Source organism: Crocuta crocuta, unplaced genomic scaffold (assembly GCF_008692635.1).
Source record: "Crocuta crocuta isolate KB4526 unplaced genomic scaffold, BGI_CrCroc_1.0 scaffold67, whole genome shotgun sequence".
Classification (NCBI taxonomy): Eukaryota; Metazoa; Chordata; class Mammalia; order Carnivora; family Hyaenidae; genus Crocuta; species Crocuta crocuta.
The window spans coordinates 613,211-634,153 of NW_027531896.1; the positions used below are offsets into that span (position 1 = coordinate 613,211).

The 20,943-nt window shown below is 50.3% G+C and overlaps 3 protein-coding genes across 15 annotated transcripts in view; 1 reads left to right on the top strand and 2 right to left on the bottom strand.

Annotated features, from left to right (window-relative positions):
* Positions 1–1,158, top strand: part of CKAP2L (cytoskeleton associated protein 2 like) — a 27,918-nt gene extending 26,760 nt beyond the window's left edge. The window contains exon 9 of the mRNA XM_077773420.1: positions 77–1,158. Coding sequence (XP_077629546.1) covers positions 77–302 — 226 coding nt within the window. The 3' untranslated portion in view covers positions 303–1,158. The remainder of the gene's footprint in view (positions 1–76) is intronic.
* On the bottom strand, positions 166–9,324 carry LOC144239382 (uncharacterized). 13 transcript variants are annotated; one of them, XR_013337412.1, is made up of 7 exons: positions 8,717–9,324; positions 8,216–8,276; positions 6,919–7,106; positions 5,963–6,199; positions 5,481–5,558; positions 4,538–4,718; positions 4,145–4,416 (listed from the first exon to the last, which is right to left on the bottom strand). XR_013337412.1 is itself a non-coding variant. In XM_077773422.1 (5 exons), the coding sequence occupies exons 1-5, from the start codon at positions 8,744–8,746 to the stop codon at positions 4,393–4,395; spliced, it is 381 nt and encodes a 126-aa protein (XP_077629548.1). In that variant the 5' UTR covers positions 8,747–9,324; the 3' UTR covers positions 4,145–4,392. The 13 variants fall into 13 exon arrangements, 1 of the variants encoding a protein (XP_077629548.1); XR_013337413.1 differs by having other exon boundaries at positions 5,963–6,640; XR_013337410.1 differs by having other exon boundaries at positions 5,963–6,640; positions 6,831–7,106.
* Positions 9,325–9,957: 633 nt separating this feature from the next.
* NT5DC4 (5'-nucleotidase domain containing 4) lies at positions 9,958–14,446 on the bottom strand. Its single transcript, XM_077773495.1, has 7 exons — positions 14,132–14,446; positions 13,773–13,846; positions 13,204–13,319; positions 13,055–13,112; positions 12,505–12,681; positions 12,091–12,273; positions 9,958–10,050 (listed from the first exon to the last, which is right to left on the bottom strand). Exons 1-6 carry the CDS (start codon positions 14,444–14,446, stop codon positions 12,210–12,212), a joined length of 804 nt encoding a protein of 267 aa, XP_077629621.1. The 3' UTR covers positions 9,958–10,050; positions 12,091–12,209.
* Positions 14,447–20,943: the final 6,497 nt, after the last annotated feature.

Below are 20,943 nucleotides of genomic sequence, written 5' to 3' on the forward strand. Positions count from 1 at the left end.
TTAAAAAATTAAGAATAAGAAGTGGAATTTCCAAAGAAGTAATAAGATTTGGAATGCACCTCTTTCTGTCTCGCAGAATAAGTGGAATGGCAGAAGTGCAGGACATGAAGCTGATCACACCTGTGCGGCGTTCGGCAAGGATCGAGCGGGCAGTATCCCGCTATCCAGAAATGCTGCAGGAACACGATTTGGTGGTGGCTTCTCTTAACGAGCTCCTAGAAGTGGAAGAAACAGAGTGTTTTATATTCCGTAAAAATGAGGCTCTACCTGTCACACTAGGGTTTAAAAGCCTCGAGTCATAATTTCTTAATGCCTTAAAAAAAAAAAGATGTTTCAGAGCCTCCATGAAACAAGAAATAACCCTCATCCAGGTGACCTGGAAAAAACTATATAACAAACAGGCAGAATATGGGCTCTCAGAATTTTGTAAGTTGCCGGGCTTACTCTCAAATTTAATATCCCCACGGGACTCACTCGTTTAAGACTGTAGTTTGCCACAGTTGTCTAGCATAAACTTTAAACTATTGAATATTAATTTACCCCCAAGTATGGTAGAATTTTTCACTTTATTAAGCTACTTTACTCTCATCTTAGTTCTTTGTTATATTCAAAGGTCGGTGCCACAGTATGATAGGCTTCCCTTCCTTCATCCACCTTAGCAGGGAGGGTGAGTCCTCCCAGCCCAGGGGAGCCAAGCTGAGCTCGCCTTCCAACCCGAGGCCATGTGACAGACCTTCTGGCCAGATCCCCTCTTTCTAGAGCTGATGCTCAGCTGTGCCTTTGCTCAGAGATCTCAAATGACTTTCATGTATGACTTTGACTTCGGTCACATGGTCCCTACAGATGAAGGGCAATTCCTGAGCATGCCAGGCAGGGCTCCTCCAGTGAAACATAGCCCTGAACTGGAGGCGTTATCTAGCTGTTTATATTCAAATCTCATTTTGTATTTGTTATTCAGAAATGCTTCAAATGGGGGGGGGGGGGGCGGCGGGGACCCTTGCATCTTCAGTTCTTTGTTCTGCTAAGGGACACCTGGCCTGACAAGACGGCAGGAGCCCCAGAGACTATTATAGACTGTCTTTTCTTCCTCCTGGGCAACTGCTCTAGGAAAGGTAAAATCACAATCATTATGTACATATAATGTATAGAAAAACCTAACCAACATATTTTGAATTTTTAAATTTTAGCTTTCTCAATATTTAAGTATTATCTAAAACAAAAAAAAAATTAAATTTTGTTCATTCCTGCTAGTTGATTTGTTTTCTTTATTATCAAAAACAGTGCTGATGGCCTGGCTTGGGGGTGGTGGGAGAATTAGGGCTTTGTCCGGGGAAACTCTGATAGACTATTTCAAGAGGCCTCATAGGGAACATCCATTACCATGGAGAACTCACCTTGATCAAGAGTCTGACCATCAGCTTCACGCAGGAACTAGATTTGGTCACAATGAGAGAAGCACTGTCTCTCGATCAGGCTTATAATAACAAGGTTTATAAAACCATAAAGTCAATACACTAATTTTCTTTTTCTTTTTAATTTTTTAATGCTTATTTATTTTTGAGAGACAGAGAGCAAGTGGGGGAGGGGCAGAGAGAAAGGGAGACAGAATCTGAAGCAGGCTCCAGGCACTGAGCTATCAGCACAGGGCCCCATGCGGGGCTCAAATTCACGAACCATGAGGTCATGACCTGAGCCAAAGTTAGATGCTTAACTGACTGAGCCATCCAGGTGCCCCTCAACACACTAATTTTCAATACAAGTACATGGTCACCAGCACCAAAATGCAGGAATCCAAACAGCCAGCACTTTCCTTCCCTTTGGACAGACTCAGTTTACCTGTGAAGCCCAATAATGCCCAGGATGCTGCTTAGAGATCACAAAATGTGAAAGCCAGCTTCAGTGAGGTTTCTGTCGTTGCCAAGGGAAAGGTCCTACACACACAAACAATAGTGTAGGGCTCTGTGGTTTAGTGCTTCCTCTGGCCAGGTTCTGTGCCTCTTATCTCACTACATCTTCACGATGGCCTTATGACATAGGTACAGGGACAGTAGTCAGGCAGTTAGTGACAGGGCTGAAATTCCAAGCTCAAGGTTGTCTGGCACCAAGTCCAGAGCTTTCGCTCCCTGCCTCTCCTCAAAGTACAGAAATGAGGACTTGGATGGTGATGAGGAAAGAGCACTTCTTGAACCGCTCCCATTTACTAAACAGGAATCACTGCGATAGCCAAAGCACTGGCATTTGTTCTACAACTGAGGTGACTCATGTTTTACCACCAGGCCCCTAACCCAGGGTGATGCTTCCATCCCCTTCATTTCTGACTGCTCAGGGCTGGGTGTGGGAATTAGGGACTCAGCGGCTGTAACTCATCCCAGAGGGAAATGCATCTCTGAGGTCAGCAGTCCAAGTGAAGCCGTCCAGGGTTTGGTGCCAGGCCCAGGCCACGTCTACCTCGTGGCTCTGGCAGCCTCGGGGCACGGCCTCATCCATATGGCCCGGGACGGCTCCCAACAAATTTCACATTCCAGCCAGAGGCAATGGGGAAGAAAGGAGCCAGAAGACATGCCCCTCTCCTTTTAAGGTTACAATCTATAAGCTGAACACGTTATTCCTACTCAGGATCACAGGGCTATTGGGCACATGCACTGATCTTCAAAGAAGGCTGGGAAATACATTTTGGGTGGCCACATGCCCAACTAAAAATTCTTCTAGATATATATAGCTACTGTATCTTAGGAATAATGGAGTACATCCCTAACTACATTGTAGGTAAATGAGTACAGAGGTAACATCAGATTTAAAAACAAAACTTAAGGGGTGCCTGGATGGCTCAGTCATTTGAGCATCTGACTCTTGCTTTCAGCTCAGGTTATGATCTCACGGTTCACAGGATCAAGCCCCACATCGGGCTCTGTGCTGACAGCCCTGAGTCAGCTTGGGATTCTCTCTCTCCCTTCCTCCTTGCCCCTCCCCCACTCACATCTGTCTGTCTCTCTCTCTCTTTCTCTCTTTCTCTCAAAGAAATAAATAAACTTAAAAAAAAAAAAACTTCATTAAATAAACAGCTCCCAGATAGAAGTACCCTACCATGCCCCAGCTGAGTTCCTAAGAGTTTAGAAGAGTTCTAATCCACAGTTTTCTAGGCTTTTCCCACTTCCTCTTCTTATCTTACAATCCATCTTTTGCCCTGCCCTTTCCCCTGCAATGTAATAATAAAGCAGGTGACGCCATTCACTCGGTAAAACTACAGGACACCACAGATGGCAGAGAAGCAGCAATGAGTCAAATGAGCTGACTCCAGGGGGGGACACAAGTGTGAAAAGGTCTGATCCAGTCAGAGAAGTGGGGAGGCCCGTCGAGATCTGAGGAAAAGAGCAGGTTTAAAGGAGAAGAGGGACACCTGGGTGGCTCAGTCGGTTAAAGGTTTTGACTTCAGCTCAGGTCATGATCTTGAGCAGTTCACGAGTTCAAGCCCCATGTTGGGTTCTGAACCAACAGCTCAGAGCCTCAAGCCTGTTTCAGATTCTGTGTCCCCCTCTCTCTCTCTGCCCCTCCCCTGCTCACACTCTGTCTGTCCTTCAAAAATAAATAAACATTTTAAAAAATGGAGAAGAGTCAGGGGATGCTTCAGGCAGAAGGAAAAGCATGGGAAAGGCCCTCTGGCCACCTCCTCCCCCTCCCCCTCCCTCAATTTCTTCCTCAGACCCTTCTCATTCTTCGGCCCACTGTTCATCCCCCAGCCCTCTCTGCAGTCTCACTACTCTAGAAGGGAATTCCAGGGGCCAATTTTTGTAGTGTTAGCTACTGTACCATATTTCAGCATCCTTCCAGAAAAGCGTGGGCCTAGGGTCTGAGCAATTTTCCTGATAAAACTCTACTGTCTAGCCCTTGAATAAGAATATAGGGTTTGAAGACACAAGGCCAGGGACACCTGGTCTTTGCCTGAGAAGCTGCCCTACAGACTCAGGCCCACAAGCAGCCCAGGAGGAAGAACAAAAGGCCTTGGCAATTTCAGACCCGGGAGCTTCCTGGGAGCTTCTGAAACTCTCTGGGCACATGGCCTGTGGTCCCTTATTTATCCTCCGACATTCCAAATGTTTCCCTTGTTTCTCCACAGAAAGTGTAGCTAGTGACGTGTTTCACAGACTTGTTCCTTCAGGAGTTTATTTTGTCATTTCAGTTATGTAGATATATATTCATTCTAAGCCTCTATATAAGGCCAGATATCACTGACAGACAAAACACGAGCTATAGGCGTAACATCAGAACACACCCAGGCTTAGTACCACAGAGCAGCTCCTACCAAAATAAAGTACCAAGTTTTTAAATCATGAGTATGATTTCTTATACATTTTAATGCATGTATACATCAAGCTCAAAGCTGTTGGTGCGATCTCATTTACTGTCTTTCGTAGTGACCTGGAAAGAAAGAACAGCTAATGAAATCACCTATGGCCAATCAAGTATTGCTATGACTCGTAACAGAATCAAAAGTTAACAGAAATACTATTTTTCTTAAAAGAAATGTGTAGAGGGGCACCTGGGTGGCTTAGTCAGTTAAGCGTCCAACTTTCGCTTAGGTCATGATCTCGCGGTTCGTGGGTTCGAGCCCCGCGTCGGGCTCTGTGCTGACTGCCAGCTCAGAGCCTGGAGCCTATTTCAGAGTCTGTGTCTCCCTCTCTCTCTGGCCCTCCCCTGCTCACGCTGCCTCTCTCTCTCTCCTAGAAATAAATAAAAATATTAAAAAAAAAAAAGGTGTAGAAATAAAGTTGGTTGTGAAATGCGATGTGGCTCAGGGGAACTAGGTACAGTAATTCCACTTGTTCTACCCATTTCCAAATGGCCCAAAGGCCATAGGGAATGTCTGCTAGGATGACAATGCTCCTTCCTCCCTAAAAGATACATTCTTGAGCTCCAAATCTGGAGATTTCAATAATGGTTGCTTTTTCTCTCTTCTATACTTTTCCATTTCTCTGAGAAATATCTCAAGTAGAAGATGACCATGAAGCCAGCACATGGCCAGGATTCATTTAGCCTCCGTGCGGCCCTCTGGGTCCTCAGCTTTCTCTCTGCCCTCAGCCAGAAGTGGTCAGGAGAGCACCAGTAAGGGCAGTGAGCCTCCGCTCATCTGAGCATGTGGGCTCAGAGCCAGCGCTTCCCAGCCCTATGGGACCCAGTGCCCCATTTTAAAGACCAACATTTTCATTTCCTCTTTTCTATCCTGAATTGAAACTCATAGATAGTATCATTATTGTCTCTATAGTTTTAAAACTCAATATAATACTGTGACATAGGAGAAATAAAAAGAAAAGCGATTTGTGATTTAAAAAAATAATATATATTTCTGCATAAATACTCAGGAAGTATTATGCTTGAAGACAAAAAAGCTCCCACAAATCTTCAAAAGGCCTCCTTGGGTTGATACCATTCTATCGGGCCTCCCTGCTCTAGGCCCTGGGAGCTCNCACCTCTTAGCAACTCACCCTCTGGCTGTAGAAGGCAGGGCAGGAGGAGGGACCCAGGTTAGCCCGTTCCTGCTCCACAGCGGACACATGGGGCATCTGTAGGGACAAATGCAGGTGGAGATGGACCTTTCCTAGGTCCTCCAGTGGTAAGATTTCCCAGAAGCCCCTGGTTTTTACAGACAACAACCCTGCCCCCCACTCCACTCTGCCCACAGTTGCCAGCTCCCTGCCCCATGATGCTACAGAAAGAAGCCAGGAGGGTGAGCTGGAGACGGAAGGTTCTGGTAGATAGACATCATTTTCTCAAAAATCCCAGGCCAGCATGGTTGGGTAAAGGTCAAGTGTCTTTATATGTTTCACTTTGGTGCTCAGGGTTGCTTTTTCTTCACCTGTCTCTGGTCACTACTTTAGTGCTGATGCCTGACAACACTTATAACTATGCTTTGGACGCACAGCTTTGCCAACAGGCACTCTCCAGCCCTGCTTGTCGAAAAACTTACAGGTGAGATGCGGTTTGAGAGCTCACCGTCCCTCTGCCAGTGTGTGGCAGGGTGGTGCGGAGGACAGAGCATGTCCCCGGAGTTCTTTAAGAGAAGTGGGTTCAAATCGTGGCTCTGTGTTCTGCTAGCAGCGTGACAGCAAGTTACTTAGGTTCTCTGCACCTCCGTGTCGCAGATCATAAAATGAGGAATAAAAAACTACTTTGGTGAGTTACACTGAGCATTAAGCAGAATCGGCTAAAAAAAAAAAGAAAGAAAAAGAAAAACAGGTCACACAGCCCAATACAGGAAACACAGGAGACACTCAGGAAATGGTTTTCCCTCTCAAACATCTGGAAGGCAGCCGGTCGTGGCAAGGAAAACAGAACTACTTTCAAGTCCAGATCCTTGACGTGAGACTACATGTTATAAGACAGAAATAATGATATTCTGCTGGGAGGAGCGACACACATGCTCAGGGAGCACTGCGCTGGTCGATCTCACGGCTCCACTAACCCCAGAGGCATCACGGCCACTGCCACTTCCCTGCTCTTGACCCAGGATCGCGTCCAGGTGTCGCAGACGAAAACCAGCTGGAGCGTTTACCGCCATCATCTGCGGCTCCACCCACTCCTGCAGTCACTGTGTTAACTGCAAGTAGAGGGACTATAGCTTTGCTCCCAGCAACTGGCATCCTTTCTGTTAAGGAAATACTGGGTTAATGGGGTCTCCACTGAAAGCAGACCTGAAGCTTGGGCATGAGGGAAACTTCCCCAGCAGAGGCCACTTTTAACGGTAACTGCTCCGGTGCATGTTTTATGTCGCCCACAGTGATCTGCAAGGCTTTGACCCACTTGTGTTCCGACGCGGGAGACTGGGCCTGGCGAACCTCAAAAGCTCTTGGCAAGGCTGGGGACCAGCGGCTCCTCCTGGGGAAGAGGGTCAGGGATAGCCAGGGAGGCTCTGCAGGGACCCACCAGCTCCGGGGCCACCCGATACAGCCAGCTGGGCGGGTAGTGCAGGAAGTTGAGGCAGGCGGCGGTGCAGGGTGCAGGCGGAGGTCTGGGTTGTGCATCTGCTGGTTGGAGAAGAACGTATGGCGGACCCTGCAGCGGAATCGGCTGCCCATCGCGCCGTAGTGCAGGTCCAGCTCCCCGGTGACTCTCTGGCGGAGGACAGATTCCCCCCACCTGGACCTGCATCACCTGCAGCCGAATCCCCACTGCTGGGGCCAGCTCTGCCCTCCCTGGGTCTGTCACCCGGAGACATCAGGGCCTCTGCCCCCAGTAGGGAAGGAGCTGTGTGCTTTAAGCCCAGAGGTGGCACACGGTGCGTTGGGAGGTGGGGCAGCCCTCCACTTTGCCACTGACTCCCTCCCTGCTTTCCTCACAGTTACCTGCCTGGCCTTGGAAAATAGCCACCCGGACACCCCTCAGCGTAATGCAGCCTCTGATGCCGAACAGAGGCCTTTGCAGAGGGGCCCACACACCCAGCCCCTCTCCTGCCCACCTAGCAGCTCTCCACCTCCTCACCAGCCCTTGCTGTTCAGTCCAGAGAACCGATCTGGCCATTTACTCCCAAAGTGACTGAAAGCATGCAATTTCCTCTCTTGGAACCAGTTTCTGGTCTGTCACATAAAGGTAGCTGTCCCCGCCCAGCCCACCTCTCAGGGCTACAGGAGGATCAAATTACAGGCAAGGGCTTTATACCCTGTAAAATGCTCTGCGTCATTGATCCCAGCAGGCTCTGCCAACGCCAAATGGCCTGAATTCTGTTGGCGCGGGACACGGGACGCTCCCAGCTCTGGTGGCTGGTCGGTAGTGCCACAGGGTGTGTTTTCCTTCCTCCTGTTCCCAGGACCCATCAGCTCACTGGCCCTAACCCCCATCTGCGGGGGCCACTCCTCTAGCTGCGCCCAGACGCTGGTCACAGCTGGCTAGTCCGGCACATGAGGACCCGACCCCACAGGCAGGTACTTCTCAAGGAGGGTTAATGGAGATTAGGTCAATGGAGACTGACGGTCTAGCCACCCTCCGCAAGTCACCCCACCGGCTGAAATCAGTCCTTCTGCGGCAGCACGCCGCTGTCATTTGGAACATGTGCCAGCAGAGGGCGCTGGCAGACAAGGCCAGGTGGAGCTCTGCAAGGGTTGCGGAAATCTCCTAACTGGACTCAGGAACCCGGGACAGAGCAGATCAGGGCAGGCGGCCTGAAGGCACACACCCGGCCCCCCACCCCTCACTGGGGGTCTCCTCACTCAGCACTCACTCTTACCTGAATCTCCCTCTTTGTGGAGTTGATGACTTGCAGACCTTATCTGCTCACTTCCGTGGACCTAGTGCAAAAATGGCCACGTGACCCAGGAGAAAAGGAACGGTGCCTCCAAGCTCCAGGCACACCCTCCCTAGACCCCACGGAGGTCAGGGGGCACTCCACAGGCCCCCAGTGTGCTGGGCTGGGTGTGTGCATATGCGTGTGAGAGAGCAGGCATCCTGAGTCCATGGAGGAAGGATCTAGAGGTCACAGTGTGACCCAAGGGGACCAGAGGGATCCCCAAATCCAGTTTACTAGGGAAGCCCAGCCTGGACCAGATCTTGATTTCCTGACTACCCTGGCCAGGACCCTCCATCCCTCTCCCCTCTGCTGGCAGGGAGCGCAGGCCAGGGCTCTCTCACTGGTACGGGTCTGCCAGGTGCATGTCCAGCCTCTTCAGCTCCTCCGTCCGCTCTGAAAGTAGACAGAGGACAGCAGAGGGTGAGTGACAGCCCTGCCTACCTTTGTCTGCCCCAGGCCCAGTTCCACCATGTGGTGGGGATGGAGAGGTCACCAGGGGTCTACACAGCCCCAGCTGTGTACCTAACATCCCTCACCCCTTCCTACACCAACTGAGACTCCGCCCAGAGCAAAGCAGAGACAGCAAAGATCCTGGGGGACAGGTGAGGAAGCTATGCAGGCAGTCAGATGACCCACCCAAGGTCACATGGTAATGACTCATAGCCAGCTTTTAGAACAAACCTGGAATTGTTTAGACTCACAGCTACTCCTCACCCAGAGGATACTTCAAGTCATTACCAGGTGTGGGACTGTACCTTCCACCCTCTGAGTCCTCAAGTGAGTGCGGAGGGTACAGTCAGGGAAGGAAGGAATTCTCAGACTACAGAAACACCACAGCACTCTGGAGTCAGGACACAGGTATTTGAGTCAGCTTTGCCCTTTCTGGCTGTGTGAATTTGGGCAGCTGCTTAACCTCTCTGGATCTCTGTTTCCTCGTGTTTTATATGCAGATCCACTCTCATAAACCACAGAGTGAACAGTATCATCACAGTTACTACTGACCCCAACAGGGCAAAGGGCAAGATGATGAGGGGGCAGGCCTCTGCGCTGGTGCCTTGGCACCCCCCTACCTGGTCCTGACCACGCCCCCCAGCTCCCCCTTCTCTTGATGCCAGTGCCCAGCTCCCGGGACAGCTCAGGAACCACCAGGCACATTCGCCAGTCCTGCCGCTTCTTGGGCTTGAGGATGTCTCCAAAGATGTGATCCCCCATGTCCAGGATCTCCTTCCCGCGTGGCCCCGAGCAGCTCGCACATCATGTCCGAAGAGCCTGGCCTGCCATGGGAGGACAGGCTTGCTCACAGCCCCACCTGTCCTGGTGGGCAGGCTGGGGACGTGGGCTCCTAGTCTAGAGAGGGTGTCTGTGGAGGCATGGGGACAAGATGGGAGCTGGTACCTCCAGAGTAGATGGCACAGTGCCAGTAGGGCCCTGTGTAGGTGCCCACGTGGAGCTTGCCCGAGCCCTGGAAGAGGAGAGGGGCACCCTGGTCAGAGAGAGCAGGGCACTGGGGGCATGAGAGGAAGGAGGTGACAGAGAGTCCCAAAGGAGTCCCCTGGGTCCCCGCCTCCAGGGACAGACAGAGCATCAGAGAGTCAACTCCCAAAGGCTTCCTCCCCACCACGTAGCCCAGGGGTCAAAGTGGATGGGGTCTCAGCCCCTGCCATTACCACGCTGACCTGTCTCAGCACCGTCCCCTCAGCCAAGAAGCAGGGCTTCTTTGTGTCCACCATGATCAGGTCAAAGCAAGACCTCCAGGGCCTGACTGAGCCCTCAGCCTATGGCGCAGGGATGGGAGAATGCATGTAGACACACACACACACACACACACACACACAGTGGAACATCGGACCCTGACACACCTCACAGCTCTTCCCTGACCACCCACCAAGCTCTGGACAGTAAAAGCTCGCCAGCCTCACAAGCCCATGCATGTGCCCTGGTCCTGACTCCTAGCCCTGCGTACCCTTGGATTCGAGAACCACAGGGTCTGGCTCCCCAGCATTCTCGACCATGACCACTCTGGCACGAGGAAGTGCTCAAGAGGTATTTGTGAAAGCTGGTGCTGGACACTGTGCAGGCTCTCATGTCAGCCTCAGGATGTGAGCATGGTGGCTGAGTTAGAGCCCTGCTCACCCATTGGCCTGCCAGTGACACCCGGTCATACGTGGTGCCACAGGGCATGTCACACAGACCCCTCCCCTGGGCCTGCCACACCTGATCTCACCCCCTTGCACCTCATTAAGCCCTTCCCCCAGACATCTACCTCTTCACAGCTTTCTCCAAGGCCACCAGTGACCTTCCCGATCCCTTGGCCTGGCCGAGGTCACTGGCCTCCCACACACTGCAGAAGCTCCAGCAAGGCCCACACATGTGAAACACTCCCTCCCACATTTGGTTCTTCCTCAAGGGGAGGGCCGAACATGGGAGAGGCCCTAGCACTGTGGCCTGGCCTGGTCATCCTCCTGGGGCACAGCCCACCCCGGCCAGGCACGTGGTACTCAACTCACCAATGCCAAACAGGTAGGTCATAATGGCCTGGCAGAGACAGGGCAAGGGTCAGAGCACCCAGCTGGGGTGGCCCAGGGGCTGCTGCCTGCCTCTGCCCTTGGCCCACAGGATACACTGGGACCACACAAGCAAGGTGGTGAGACATTTCTCCATCCACTGAGACCTTAAAAAAGGCCAAGAAGTGGGGCACCTGGGTGGCTCAGTCTGTTGAGCATCCAACCTTAGCTCATATCATGACCTCACAGCTTGTGAGTTCAAGCCCCACTCAGGCTCTGTGCTGACAGCTCAGAGCCTGGACCCTGCTTCAGATTCTATGTCTCCCTCTCTCTCTGCCCTGACTTGTGCTCTGTCTCTCTCACTCTCAAAAAATAAATTAACATTTTAAAAAACTGTTTTTGTTTTTTTTAGTGTAATTCTTTAAAAATTTTTTAAAATAGCTTATTGTCAAGTTGGTTTCCATATCATACCTAGTGCTCATCCCAACAAGTGCCCTCTTCCATGCCCATCACCCTCCTTCCCTCCCCTCCACCCCCATCAGTCCTCAGATTGTTCTCAGCATTCAAGAGTCTCTCATGGTTTGCCTCCTTCCCTCTTCCCAACTATGTTTCCCCTTCTCCTCCCTCATGGTCCTCCAGTAAGTTTCTCCTAATCCTCCTATACGTGCAAACATATGGTATATGTCCTTTTCTACCTGACTTATTTTGCTCAGCATAACACCCTCAAGGTCCATCCATGTTGCTACACATGGCCAGATTTCATTCTTTCTCATTGCCACGTAGCATTCCATTGTATAGATAAACCACATCTTCTTGATCCAGTCAAACGTTGAAGGACACTTAGGCTCTTTCCATGTTTTGGCTATTGTTGAGAGTGCTGCTATGAACGTTGGGGTACATGTGCTCCTATGCATCAGCACTCCTGTATCCCTTGGGTAAATTCCTAGCAGTGCTATTGCTGGGTCATAGGGGAGTTCTATTGTTAATTTTTTGAGGAACCTCCACACTGTTTTCCAGAGGGGCTGCACCAGAAAAAAAAAATGTTTTTTTTTAAAGGCCAAGAAATGGAACCCAGAATGCCAGCCAGACCGTGGGGGTACCAGGGTTTTTGCTCCTTCCTACCCCTCACTGTTCCTACAGGGCCTCAGTTTCCTCCAGGATCCAGAAAGGAGGGTTGCAATGGGCTCCAATGGCTGAGAGCCCCACCTCTTTGTCCACACACTCACATCCTGTGTAGTTATAGCTGCATTTCATAGCCAGAAACACTTTCCCAACCTCCTTCATCTTGCCCAGCAGGATGGGGATACACACCTGGAGCAGAAGCCAAGGTCACTTCCAGGGGTGGGGTCTCCCCCAGCTGCCCTGGGATCCCTTTCTTGGCTCTCAGCCTCCCAGGCATGGGGCTCCAGGCCAGGCAGGAAAGTCTGTGATCAAGGCGAGGCCACAGTGCTGCCCACATCTTGAGGGTGGAGGCAGGGATACAGCCTCACTGCTCTGGGGAGGAGGGGGACAAAGGAATGGGGCTTGGTCATGACCCACTCACATCCTTCTCCATATATTTAACCAAATTTTTCCAGGGTCTTATCCTTCACACAGCCACAGTGGGGGAGCAGAGGTGTGTGTGTGTGTGTGTGTGTGTTCATGCATGCATGCGCATGCACAGGGGTGTGCACGTGTGCATGTGCGTGCAGGTGTGCATGTGCATGCGTGTGCATGTGTGCCCACCTGCATGCACGTGTCCAAGGTGTGGGAGCCCAGACCATAGTCCTTGCCAGGAAGGAGAGCGGAAACTCTGTGGATGCTGGAGCCCTCAGGGCACACCCAGCAGAGCCAAGCGCAGACAAGTCAAGGGTCCTGAGGTCCTGGGCACTATCCATGGTATCCCTCACATCCTGGAAGAGACTTCAGAAGGACATGAAAAGGTTCCCATGCTGATAGTCAGTGTCACAGCTGGCGCGGGCCAGGACGACAGGAAAGGCTGATAAGGAGGCCTGAGGTGACCACCCAGCCCAGACTCTATACTGGAATCACCCCTCAAACCACATCGAGCTTATGTCCCAACCATGCTGGAAGGGGTATCACCATGTGCTGAGGGTCATCCCTTGGGGGGCAAGGTGGAGGGGGGTGGCCCACAGTGAAAGCCTTCCCACTGAGCTTCTAGAGCCTCTCAGGAAGGGTCTCTGCTCTTTGGGAGGGACCCCACTTCAGGGCTTAGGCCCTGGGCAGTGGCCGTGTCTTGTTGGTGACCCAGGGCTGGACAGTGCACAGGACTCACTTGGTGTAGTGGGAGCAGCCAGGGAAGGAGTCCACCAGGCAGGCATACAGGTAGGTTTCTGGGGTGGAGAGGACAGTCAGTGGCTGGCCCAGGCATCCAGAGCAACCCACTGGGGCCAGAACTGGGCCCCCGGGGACCACCTCCCACACCCCCTAGGCAGCCCTCATCAGGCCGGTCGAGGAGCATGCTGAGGATCTGGAACTTCTGCACGTCATCCCTCTGAATGAACTTGAACTTGCTGGGGTAGAAGCTCCTGATCTCTGCCCTGGGGAGGGAGCGGGCTGGGTGCTGTCACTGCCCCCTCTCTGGTGCCTCCTAGCAGCGCACTCAAGCCCTGTCATTCCTCCCCACCTCCGTCCACCCCTGCTGTCCCTCTTTTCTTTTTTTTTTTTAAATATTTTTATTTATTTCTAGGATAGAGAGAGACAGCGTGAACAGGGGAGGGTCAGAGAGAGGGAGATACAGACTCTGAAACAGGCTCCAGGCTCTGAGCTGGCAGTCAGCACAGAGCCCGACGCGGGGCTCGAACCCACAAACCGCGAGATCATGACCTAAGCAAAAGTCTGACGCTTAACCGACTAAGCCACCCAGGCGCCCCCCTGCTGTCCCTCTTATTCAGCTGGCATTGTTGAGCCTCTGCCTGTCCTGAGCCTCTCCTCCCCCGCCTCTTCTTCTTTCCTCCATCATCCTTACCATCAACCCCTGGTCCCTTACTTACTCCAAGAGGAAGGTGAAGCCATGGGTGTCCACCTTCAGCAGGTTCCCATAGAGCATGTCAAATACCAGCCCCCCCTAGGCAGAGAGTGCAGAGGCTGTGGATGGGGGTCCAGGGCTGACTACCGGCCATAGCCTCCCACCCCAGCCAAGTCTGGCACCCGGTGGGGGAGGCGGGGTCATTGGCGTAGCACAGGGTCTCACGTGGGTGCCCAATGCACACCAGATGCTCCAGCAGTAACTTGAAGGCCAGTGCCTCTTAGGCTCGGGACGTGTAGGCTATAGGAACCAATCAGAACCAGGCCAGCTAGTGCCCACTCCTCACTCCCCGAGCCCCAAATACTCTGCTCCCTCCCTCCTTACCAGCCAGGGCGTAGTCCCTGTCAAAGCCAAAGCAGCGAATCTTCCCCAGCGCCAAGCTGCAATTGATGAAAATCCTGGGGAGGGGGAGAAGAATGTTGGAATCAGCCCACCAGTGCCCCAAACCCCATTGGGTCTGAGTGCATCTGAGCACATGCTTGTGAGCATGTGGAAGTGTGCACAGGGAGCCTCTGAGAAGCGGCGGCTCATCATGTGGGAGTGCGCTGTGGGCACCCCCGTGGGTGTGCAGTTGTCAGCCAGGAGTGTCACTGTTTTGAGTGAGGTCACTGTGTCCAAGTTCAGAGATGCATTTGTCATAATGGGCAGCACGGGTCACCATATGGGAGGGGATGCCTGAGGGTATATTGTCAGTGTTTCCAGGTGACAGGTTGCTGCCCACCTAGAGAGAAGGGGTCTCCATGCAAGCACAGGGGTTCCTCAGCGTTTTGAGTGTCACCATATCTGTGTATTTAAAGGAGTCACCTGTGGGGCTGCTGTGTTATGAGGAGTATGTCAGGAAACAGGGTGTTAACAAGCTGAGGTGCCCTCAACCTCCACCCCAAGTGCCCATCTCACCGCCGGTGCCAGTCCTGCTTCAGGCCTTGAGAGGAGACCAGAGTTGCGGCGCCCCTTGGGACTCCCTTCACTCTTCCCCACCCCCACTGACCATCGCCATGAGGAGCGAGCAGGAGGTGATGAGTCCTTCCCCAGCCACCTGCACACTATCAGTGGGAACCAGCAGCTTCCTTATCCCTCAAGCACTTTGGACACCACTGATCCAGCTGGCCCCACCTGGGCCCCCATCTCCTCTTCTGGGGAAGGAATGGTCTGTGTTAGCCTCTGGTGTCCCCTCCTTTCTTCTAAAAGGAAAGCAGTTATGATCAAGGAAGAACAATCCATCAATATTGTACTACCTCCATTTCTAAGGCTTATGCCTCCAAGGACTTCAACCACCTAGAACCCTTCAACCCAGGATGAGACAAACATAGGGGTTACAAAGGCAGGAGACTCATGTACTTTGAAGAATAAAAGAGTCTTGGGGCACCTGGGTGGCTCAGTCGGTTAATCTCTGACTCTTGGTTTGGGCTCTGGTCATGATCTCACGGTTTGTGAGTTCAAGCCCCAACTCAGGCTCTGAACTGACAGTGTGGAGTCTGCTTAGGATTCTCTCTCTTTCCCCCTCTCTCTGCTACTTCCCTGTTCATGCTTTCTCTCTTTCTCTCAAAATAAATAAATACATTTTTTAAACAATAACAAAAGAGACTTTAAGAAATACATAAAGAACTCAGGACTCTTGCTCTATGAACAACTCTAACACACTTGGTTATAAATTTCCCATCCAACACCACATAAAGGAATAATTGCTTAAAAGCATGCCATAATCGGGGCGCCTGGGTGGCTTAGTCGGTTAAGCGTCCGACTTTCGCTTAGGTCATGATCTCGCGGTTCGTTGGTTCGAGCCCCGCGTCGGGCTCTGTGCTGACTGCCAGCTCAGAGCCTGGAGCCTGTTTCAGAGTCTGTCACTCCCTCTCTCTGACCCTTCCCTGCTCACGCTGTCTCTCTCTCTCTCCTAGAAATAAATAAAACATTTAAAAAAAAAAAAAAGCATGCCATAAACTATAAGAAGTGGCAGATGAGAAAAACCTCAGAAAAAAGTACAAAAGCGAGAGCAGGGTAAATTGAGACCATTTAGTGTGGAGCTGTAAACAGCCCTGAAGGCCCACAATAGTGATTTTACAACAAAGCACTGAGACTTCCATTTAGAACTTTGATCTCGATTATCCAAAAAGACACATGATGCAGCATGTCCTCTTAAAAAGGAAGACAAGGGGCATCTGGGTGACTCAGTCAATTGAGCATCTGTCTGATTCTTGATTTCAGCTCAGTTCATGATCTCACGGTTTGTGAGAGTCAGATCAAGCAAGCCCTGAATTGGAGTCCAGGCTGAGCATGGAGCCTGCTTGGGATTCTCTTCCCCCCGCCCCCCCAACACTGTCTGTCTGTCTCTCTCTCTCTCCGTGTGTGTGTCTCTCTTTCAAAATAAATAAATAAACTTTAAAAAATAAAAATAAATAAAAAGGAAGATAAGTTTATGATGCACTTAAAAGAATTCTCTCTAAAAATAACAAAACTAGTGGAGCTTGGGTGGTTCAATCGCTTAAGCATCTGACTTGATTTCAGCTCAGGTCATGATCTCACCATTCATGAGTTTAGGCCTGCTTGGGATTTTCTCTCTCCCTCTCTCTCTGCCCTCCTCATGCACTGTCTCTCTCTCTCTCAAAATAAATAAATAAACTTAAAAAAAAATAAAGTTACTAAACTAAGTGAAATTAGGCACTCTTAAAGGGACAAAAACTATCTGGAAAAAACATATTTCAATGGAGTAGTTCTTTCCTTTACAATGCCAGATGAGCAACTATTAGAATGATAAAGCAAAAATATAGAGGCACAAAAGCTACATTCCTTCACTGGATGGATGGATGGATGGATGGATGGATGGATGGATGATAGATGGATGACTGGATGGATGGATAGTTGTATGGATGGTTGGGTGGATGGATGTATAGATAGGTAGATAGGTAGGTAGATAGATAGATAGATAGATGATAGATGGACAGTTGGATGGATGGACAATTAGATGAGTGGACAGATGGACAGAAAGTTGGCCATAAACATAAGGCTTTATTGAGGGTGTCAGAGGAAAATCAAGCTTCAGAAATCAGGAGAACTTTCAGAGTCCCTTTCACTCATAATCTTATGCTTTCTGCTCATATTGGGGGAACCTTTTAAAAAGTGCTCTTTTGCATGGAGGAGGGCTCTTGTTGGGATGAACACTGGGTGTTATATGGAAACCAACTTGACAATAAACTATAAAATAATAATAATAATAATAAATAATAATATAATTCAATTTGCACAGTGAAAAATGAATAAATAAAAAGTGCCCTTTCCCATATTGCATGATTCCTATCTAGTCAGAAACAAAGGGAGGGGTACCTGGTTATAGAAAATCACTGGGAAGTTCCTAGCCCTCCCCCTGGGAATTAACATGGCAAAATATTTTTTTTTTCCTATAGCTGAACTTAGGGTTCTATCCCAAGCTTCCATTTCACCTGAGGACAGGAAGGTCATCCAGTGATATTTAAATATACTCTGTCACTTCAGCACTTTCTTGGGCCACTTCTCCAAGTGCACTCCCAGCTATCTCCTAGGATTGACTGAACATCGTGGGGGTTATACCTGGCCGTGCTGGTAGTTGACAGCTGTTACTGTCCCTCACTTCTTGGTGGGGCCCGATGGGACATGCACAGGCACAGGTGGGGCCTGTACCTTCGCGTGTTGCCATCTGCTGAGGTGGCCAGTCTCTGCTCCTATCCCAGGAGACGGAGAGCCCCTTGGCTAACTGTAGGTCCAACTAGGGAGGGACCTCGGAGCTGTCACAGGGCCCTCTTGGCTGTGACCCCTGTACCACTGTCACACTTGTGAAGTTTACCGCATTTCAGAGCCCCTTCAGGAAGAGATTTGTCATAGTGACAGTAAAGAATCCTTGCATTGTGAGTACCATGAGCCGGACCTCATAACAATCCCATGAGACGGGCCTATAGCTATTCTGAATTTATAAGGTGACAAAACCAAGACACCGAGGAGTTCTGCATCTGGCCCAGAGTTACAAAACGAACAAGCAGCAGAGCAAGGACTGAACCCAGAGGCCAGGTACCAACATTTGTGCTCTGGTCCTGTCCCCCCTTCCCAACAGTGTGCTAGTCAGTGCTTCTCAAGCTGTGATGTACATGGGAATCACCTGGGGTCTGGTTAAATACAGCTTCTGAATCAGCAGGTTTGGGGTGGTACCTGAGATTTTGCATTTCCTTTTTTTTTAATATTTTTTAATTTTTTTTTTTTTATTTTTGAGAGAGAGAGAGACCAAGCACAAATGGGGGAGGGACAGAGAGAGAGAAGGAGATGCAGAATCCGAAGCAGGCTCCAGGCTCTGAGCTGTCAGCACAGAGCCCAATGCGGGACTTAAATTCACAACCATGAGATCATGACCTGAGCCAAAGCTGGATGCTTAACCAGCTGAGCCGCCCAAGCGTCCTGAGATTTTGCCTTTCTAACAAGTGCCCAAATCATCACCAGAATCATGTTGGCCTGCCCCACATTTGAGGAGCAAGAGTGGGGCATTAGCCTACATGTGCAAATCCCCTGAGGAGCTATAAATCATCTGATGAGTAAGAGTCAGGCAAGTGCAGGGAGGGGGGCATTCGAGCCCAGGGTCCCCAGAGCCAGTGCTGAGTGGCAGCGTGGCAGGGGGACACCCTCCGTCTCTGAGATTTACATGTAACTGGTCCAGAGATGGACCCAACCACTGGGCGTGCTTTATCCCTGGGTGAGTCTAATGTACCACAAAGTTTCAGGACCTCACTTTAAAAAGACATTTAAGGGGCGCCTGGATGGCTCAGTTGGTTAAGCGTCCGACTTCGGCTCAGGTCATGTTCTCACAGTCCGTGGGTTCGAGCCCTGCGTCGGGCTCTGTGCTGACAGCTCAGAGCCTGGAGCCTGCTTCGGATTCTGTGTCTCCCTCTCTCTCTGCCCTTCTCCCACTCGCTCTCTGTCTCTGTCTCTCAAAAATAAAATAAAGACATTAAATAAAAAATAAAAAAAGAAAAAGAAAAAATAAATAAAAAGACATTTAACAAATCAAACCAATGCTAGATATAGTGGGTACACATGGAGGCTGAAGCCACTTTATCCTTGGGCCTTGGGAATCTTGTCCCTCATGGAAATGCCCAGCATTTACCAAAAACTGTGTCTTTAGTTCCTTTTCTCATTTGATTCTCACCTCAGCCCTGTGCTGTGGATATTATTACTGTGATTACCACCCTCTTCTCTTTATACAGACAGAAACAGGCCGCACCAGGTTAAGGACTTGCTCTAGAAACCTCTGTCATTCCCTGAGCCTTCATTTTTCCCTTCACTGACCTTCCTCTGAAAGCCCTGCTGCCACCCCAGCCAATACTACCACCATCTTTCTGGAAGTTTCTGGGGGAAACATCCCCTTCCTGTCACTTTTCCTGCAGTCTGCCCTTGAGTCTCAGTCACCACCCCATTCCAGCTGGTGGGGACCATGGAGGGAGACAGTCACCTCCCTTCTGGGGTCATTGGTCCCTCTTCCAATTGGCCTGGTAGCCACATAGAGCACAGGGGTGAGACTAGAAATCCGTACAGTTGCACTGGGCCAGGAGCTCTGCTCAAGGTAGAAAGCAACGGAGGGCAGGAAGGGAGGGGTCAACGGCCAGATGTTTTTGTTGGGCTTGTAAAGCCTCTGCAAGCCTGGCCACTATCTCCTGTTGCATCAGGCAGGACACGTAGAAAGCATGGGACCTGGGCCTGTCCCAGGGGCCACATTCCTATAATGACAACACCCTCTTCACAGTGTTTGCAGTGAGCAATCGCCGCCCTGAGGGACAGCGGGCTTCATGCAGATCCAGTCACGAAAATGCCCTTTTCCTTTGAACCCTCCAGTTCTGAGAAGCCATCCTTTACAAAGTCATATAGAAAAGAGAAAAGGCTAAATGCAAAAAGATGATTCGTGAAAGGCATAGGCCACTTCAGTGTGCAACAAAAGAGCAAATCTGTTATTTTTCAATTATTGAACAAACTTGACTAATCGCGGTTAAAAAGACGAACTCAAAAACTGCTGAAGGTATAGTGCTGTCCGCGGAGAGAAAAAACAGAACACAAAATTGCATTTGAACTGACATGCCTACCATTTACAGAACGCATGCACAAAAGCACTGGAGAAAATAACTCAAAACAAACAACGGCTTAATGTGCATATGAATCACCCAGGGCCTGGTTAAACTGCAAGATTATATTTATCTTATTTTTTTTAATGTTCATTTGTTATTTCTGAGAGAGAGAGAAAGGCAGAGTGTGAGCAGGGGAGGGGCAGAGAGAGAGGGAGACACAGAATCTGAAGCAGGCTCCAGGCTCTGAGCTGTCAGCACAGAGCCCAACATGGGGCTCGAACTCACAAACCGTGAGATCATGACCTGGGCTGAGGTGGGAGGCTCAACTGACTGAGCCACCCAGACACCCCAAAAAGCAAGATTATATTTAATTTCATGTCTTTAGAATCCAAATTTTCTGATATGTGGCTTAATAATGAAAAATAAACTGCATAAAATGACATAAGAAATACTTATGCCAAATGAAAATAGAATACAAATGCTAAGTAATGGGGGGTTTTTTGTGGGGTTTTTTGGGATTTTTTGTTTTGTTTTGTTTCATTTTGTTTTCATTTCATGAGCACCTGCCCTAAGCCAGGCACTGGGCACTGAGAGATGAGCCCCCTGATGGTGCCACCCACTGCATAAGCCAATATCTAGCACCCATGTCCTGAACACAGCATGATGCTGTCCATGAGGTCTGAGGCAGCCAGCCAGAGGGACAGGGGAACGTATCTGTTAGGGGGGAGGGCAGTTCCAGGAGAAGGTGACATCCAGCAGATTTGAAAAGAACAAGACCTCTCCAGCAGAGCGGCTACAGGAATAAAAGGAAGAAGGGGTACAATGAGCCCACAACTGTTTTGGGGGGCCCCAAAGACGTAGGACAGGGAAACAAGGTGAGATCAGGAAAGGTCCTGTGTCCTGCTAAAAGACTTGACCTTGACCCTATAGGTGGTGGGAAACCCTGAAAGCATTTTGAGCAGAATGAGGATATGATCCCCCACAGTTCAAAGCTGCCTCTGGTGGCAGTGCCCAGGACTGGCCAGCTAGGACATGGGCCAGCCACCGGGAAGTAACTGCAGTAGC